General features: G+C 33.8%; 1 protein-coding gene across 2 annotated transcripts in view; it reads left to right on the forward strand.

Annotated features, from left to right (window-relative positions):
• JPH1 (junctophilin 1) overlaps positions 1–3,938 on the forward strand; it is an 86,318-nt gene extending 82,380 nt beyond the window's left edge. Inside the window, exons 5-6 of one of the 2 annotated variants that reach the window (XM_031050620.2) lie at positions 1,276–1,371; positions 1,924–3,938. In XM_031050620.2, the coding sequence (XP_030906480.1) occupies positions 1,276–1,356 (81 nt within the window). In that variant the 3' untranslated portion in view covers positions 1,357–1,371; positions 1,924–3,938. Of the gene's footprint in view, positions 1–1,275 lie in introns of both variants that reach the window. The other variant, XM_031050619.2, reaches the window with a different exon arrangement.
• The last annotated feature ends 2,072 nt before the right edge of the window (positions 3,939–6,010 follow it).

The raw sequence follows: 6,010 nt of genomic DNA on the forward strand, positions 1-6,010 counted from the left end.
TTTTGTGACTTACTGAAGAGCTTAGCAGTCCTCATCTGGCCTACCATTTTAACTACTGTGTAAAGGTGTTTTCTGGTAGAAAATGTTTAATGGCTGTGTTCAGGATGAAAGGATGTGATTTAATGACAGAAACACTATTCAGTAGCTTCCCAATTACACTGCTGCAACAAATAAGTAAGTCCTTAAACCTTAGCATTCCAGAAATTCTATAGGTAATGTTACTGTTATTGTGAAGTATAATGAACTTCTACAAGGTGTACCTCGTGTAAAATGAAAAAAAAAAAAAGTCATTTCTAATGAAATATGTACCTTCTTACACAAGCCAGTGAGACTTATGTAGCTCAGAAGATTGTTTTTTGCAGAGATTTTTTGGTCAGCTTTTTTGTGATTTAGGAAAGTAATGTCTGAGTTTTTCTGTTACAGTAAATGTGCAGCCTTAAAGTACAAGGTGTCTACAAACCTTTTTGAAAATATTTTGTAGTAAACCAAATACGTTAAGAGGAAAACAGAAGAATTAAGACTCTCCATCTGTTCAGGACATTATTTCAAGTTGCATCCATGCTTAAAAAAAATTTACCCAAAATTGCTGAAAAGAGTTAAAAAGTTTGTTCTCTGGCTTCACAGTTTTCTAACCAATTTTAGCTCTAGCTAGGAAGTATTTTGACTTCTCATTTCTTCAGTACATATGTCTGTAAGGTGTCAGAGTAAATCAAAACAAGCTTCATTTTGCAGTGTAAAATTGTTTTTTGACTGTAATGGGAACATTGCTAGGTATATTGGCGCAATGTGGTAAGTAACTTCTTTTTCCCTTTGGTTATCAAAAAAAGGCTATTCTTCTCAATTGCCATGTCTGTTTTGAAATCTGTTGGAATTCGGGAAGAAGCCTACATTAAGGATGGAGAGATTTTCCTAAAATAGTTCGAGTTCTTTGTTTTTCTTTATTTTAAGCTGATACTGTTCCTGTGTGGATGGGTTTGTTTTCATTTGTTTACATAGTGATATTTGTCAGATGGCTTAATCTCATTGTAATTAAGAACAGTATAATGTTATACTCACACCTGTATTTATCCAGCTAATTTTCACAGATATGGTACTTAGCTCATCTCAATACCAAGGGTAATGGCTGTGACTTAGGGCAGAGTCTGTATCTTTAATATTTAGATAATCCTTTAGTGCAAGCACAAAGCCAGTGGAAATAAGGAATTCAGGTCATGTTCATTGCTATGCACCATGTGAAACTTTTCATTAATTCTGATATCTTTATTTCATTTTCAGGGCCCCAACTCTGTCATGATCGCCTTGGTAATGCTGTTGAATATTGGTTTAGCCATTCTTTTTGTCCATTTTCTAACTTGATTGGAATTAGGAAAGGTAAGAAAGGTCTTGTTTTCATATAAAATCACCATATCCACCCCACCTAAAATGATAAAGATTAAATTTTTGCATACATTTAATGTTCCCTACTTTAATTTTAGCTGTGCCTGAATGTGATTCAACATAGTTATTTAATAATATAACTGTTTTGACCCTTCAGTGAAGTCATGACAACTAGTGGTGTTAGCCCACAGTTCTCTGCAGTTGTGTCATCAGCCTTTTAAATGGCACCTGTCTTACTCAGACACAGGGAAGGAGGCTTGGAATTGGGATGGGACGCAAGAGAGATGAAACTTGGAATATTCAGCCAGGGGCCCAGCTCAGCTTCTCTGCTGATGGCTCGTGGCTTTGGGGTCCTCTGAAAGCTGAAGCAAGCAGCCATGTTGGAAAACAAACAAAATAATCTGCTGAAGCAGCCCCGCCAGTGAAGTGCGTTGGCTTCTCCATCTGTTTCAGCAGAGTGTGACTAAACTGGAAATGTACGGAGCTGCACTTTTTGTTGATGGAAGCTAACAGCTGCCTTACTATTTTACCGTCTGATGTTTTTAGTGGGGAGATGGGAAAACGACTGCCAGAGGAATGTGGTCAGAGGATTCTGTTGCTGTGGAAGTGATTCCAGCGTTCACTCCTATCTCATTAGAAGAAATAGTTAGCATCATCAGTCACCAGTCTTATTCCATTACCTGCTGCTTTTAACAGTGCTCCTGCAGTGTTCTGGGAGATCGAATTTCTTTTGCCTGTGCGTGATTCTGTTCATTCGTTGTTTATGAAATTTGATGTATAGCCATAACATAGTGTCTAGTACAACCTGGAGAAAGCTACCAGTTCTGCCTAGTAGCAGAAGAAGAAAATTAAAGCTTTTCCTAATCTGAGGATAAAATTCTTAAATTCATTTTCCTAAACCTGAAGAGCAGTTTTGCTTTATGATTTAGTAACTAATATCCCATGACCGCAAAATATAAAGATGTTGATACCTTCCTTAAAGTGCTCAATTGCTTATGCCAATAGCAAGCTAAATTTTACATAATAAAACATGAATCTTAAATTGATATCAGCACACTCTAAACAGGAGGTGGAATATCAGAATAAGCCAAGAAGAATGAGATATGGAGTTTGCATGTTGACTATTTTTTCTCTTTTTTTTCCTCTTTTTCTTCCTTTTTTTTTTTTTTTAATTCTGGTGCTGTGGTAACTGGTGATTTGAGTTATTATGTTTCAACACTGAGGTATTTTGCCAGCGGTTACACTGAAGTCTTGTCTGAGTACACATTCATGCCAATGACAGTTAAGTTAGCTAATGCTCATAATAAATTACCATAATTTTAAAATACTGCATTTGTGTTGAATACATTCAGGTAGAGCATTTAGGAATGTTAAGTGACTGTGTATCAATTTGATGCCTTTGAAGTCTTTAAGGTCCGTGTATAATTTTACCTCAGCATTAAAAAAGGCCTCAAAATTTTTCATTTGGAAAGTTTGTCTTGAGTAGTTTCACAGCCCTTTGTTCAAATGATGTGATCATGTTTCTTTTTATGTGCCATTATACTGTAATTATTGTACCCTGTATTAATCAAAAGCATGCTTATTTACTGAAAATATGTGGTGTGATCATTTGGCAAGTAAATATTTTAATTTAAAGCTGCAAAAAGCAAAGGGCTTGTATTATGGTTTATTTTATCTCTATTAGAAAATCTTTCATACAGTATAGTTTTTGAACCTGTTTGTAAACTTCCTACATGTTTGCATGGTTTAATGGGCAACATTCTTACAAAGTACATTAGCTATCTTTCGATGCAGCATATTAAAGTAATGTAGGTATGAACTGAATACTGTGCAGCGAAGCAGCTCCAAGCAGGACAGTAACACGGTGGTGTTTTTTACAGAAGTATGTTCAGAATCCTGTGTTTTGACCAGTGTGGATAAAGAAGAAAGCAGAAAGAGAGCAAATGAAAATAAAACTTGTGTATTTATTTAAGAAAAAAAAAAGTTTTAATTGTGTTTTAAATTTAGGAAAGTAATTTTTAATTAAGAACAAAATTTTTAAAATTACTGTATAAGCCTTGACATAATGGACAAAATGTTCCATCCAACAGTGAAATCACCCCGTCTCCTTACCTGGAGAGGTAATTTTGTAACTGACATATTTAATTCCTATTAAATGTTTATTTAAAATACTTTATGCTCTGGAAATAATGGGTAACAAAGCTTATGAAAATGTTTATAAATTTAAGTAAGCATGTTAGTACCATTTATAAATATGTATGATTTATAAGCTTTTTTAAAACAAAGCTCAAACAAATTGTTGGTATTTTTCTAAAATGTGCACAGCTGTATTTTACATGAAAGGCTATTTATAATTGGTTGTTATACTGTACACTACATTTTGGACAGCACAATGAAGCCTGCCAATGTACTTAATAATGTCATTTTGTCTATTTAAAGTTTCTTGCTGTCAAAGAATGAACTCTTTATCTATGAGTTTCTCTATTTATAATTCTTGACCCAAAATGTACAATGTACAGTTTTCACAACTGTATTTGCTCTAATAAAAATAAGTTGGTTATTAATGGAGTTTCAGACTAGTTTTTCCTGTTTATTAATTACTTTGTTCACTCTCTGGAAACAGTTTTTCTAACAAATTCAATAAGCAAGGAATGAAGCAGGAAAATGGGTGAAGTCCTGGCCCCTTTGAAATCATTGTGCGTTACTAGTTTCAACAAAATTACTGTGGAAAACAATTAAAAGTAAAAAAAAAAATTAGTATCAGATATTAGTATGCTAATTTAGTATCTGAAATTATATTCCCACTACAGGGGTAGTTTAATCAGTCTTGTTTTAATCAGCGAATGAGTGGTCCATTAACAGCTGTAAGTGAATCAAAAGCTTTTAGACTTCCCTCCTTCTCAAGGTCTTAATAGGTTCAAAATAAACATGAAATTTGTGAGCCACTATTCTACACAGAGAAAATTTGCCATTACAACTTAAAGCCGCCACATTTCTTGAGCTAGTAAGTCAGCTGAGAATTTTATTTCAGTTCAGATTACAGCCAACTGTATTGAGACCCTAATGTTCAGTTGAAAAGGAGAGCAGGTTTTCTTTAGTAGTTCCTGTTTAATGGAAAGATATTTTTAGGAATAATTGTTGCTGTCTTATTCTTTAAAATAATTCTACCAGCATGAAGCTTAACTTTAAGAGTGCATATTTTCTGTGTAATAACCCACTCTCTAAAGAAAATTGTTGGCTCTTCAAGTACAGAAAAACACATTCTCAAGAAAAATAAACAGAAATAACTATAATACCAGAAAATTTCAGCTAAGTTCACCAAGATGGCTCTCATCTGGCATTTTATGATCCACATTGTGTATGTTCAATAATGAAAGTAAAGTTGACATGAAATACTTCCTCAGTTCTATGAATGTGATAATAGGCATATATAAATCTTAACAGCAACAAGCAAAGGATTTGCCCAGAAATAGAAGAAAATAAAGTTTTTATAATAAGCTGAGGAATATGACAGCTTTCAGAAAAAAACAGCAAATGAATGATGTTGAGGTGCCAAAGGCTGAAGAAATATTGCTTTTTAGTAGATCGGGTCTTTACTTAGTGTGTATAGTCCTTACTTTGCCTTCCCATCTGAAAAACAATAGGAATGCAAAGAGTGTGAAATCATTTGCATTTGTTTTCCAAAAGGAGAGTTTTGATTTGAAAGCAGGAATTTCATGACATATGACTACAACTTGCCTTTCAAATACAGACATATTTAAAAAATAATTAATACAACTGAGTGCTGACTGTAGAAGGAGTAAGCAACCCTATGAGCATTTGATTGAAAGTCTTGAAATGGTTATTTACATAGCTTTTAATGACACATACCTTTCAAAACCTCTGTTAATACAGAGTTACACAATACTAAGAGTCTGACAAAAATGTGGGTGCAGTGATAAAAGCCTGCAAAAATTCACTATCTATTTGCGCTACAGTAACATTCTTAGTTGTTATTAATAAAACATGGTTGTGAATGGTATCTAAATGGTTTTATTCATAGCTCATTTGAACCACTTAGGGGAGACAGTTGTATGTACCATTCTTCTATGGAAATGTAATTCAGTAAACAAAGCAAATGAAGAGAAGGGAAATTAAATAAGCCTTTCAAATGAAGTAGTCTTTTCATCCTCTCATTTAATATTCACACAAACAGGAAAAAAATAGAAATTAGGTTAAGTCTGAGCAAGAAGCTGTGTATACCAACATGCACTTCTGAGCCATCTACAGAAACCATCTCTTTTTTCCCCACTAGACGCAGAAACTGCAAATAAGAGACATTACACCTCCTACCATTGTAGGAGGTAAATATAATTAACATACACAACATCTTTAAGCAAAACTGTCTGTAATGTCAATGGTTTTTAGCCTAGGAGGAAAAAGTAAAAATTTCATCTGTCTAAACAGTTAATGTTGTGGCCATCACTGTAATAGCTGAACAAATCCCTCAGCAAAAAGAAAAACACAATAGGAAAAATTAAGCTGGTAACAGAATTTGTTAAAATCTTTCATGTTTCTTCCTTTTGTTTGCTGAAAAGGAAAAAAAAAATAAAAGGCAGGGAACAGATGGAGGGTTTTAACCTGATAATCTAAA

Source organism: Melopsittacus undulatus, chromosome 1 (genome assembly GCF_012275295.1).
Source record: "Melopsittacus undulatus isolate bMelUnd1 chromosome 1, bMelUnd1.mat.Z, whole genome shotgun sequence".
NCBI lineage: Eukaryota > Metazoa > Chordata > Aves > Psittaciformes > Psittaculidae > Melopsittacus > Melopsittacus undulatus.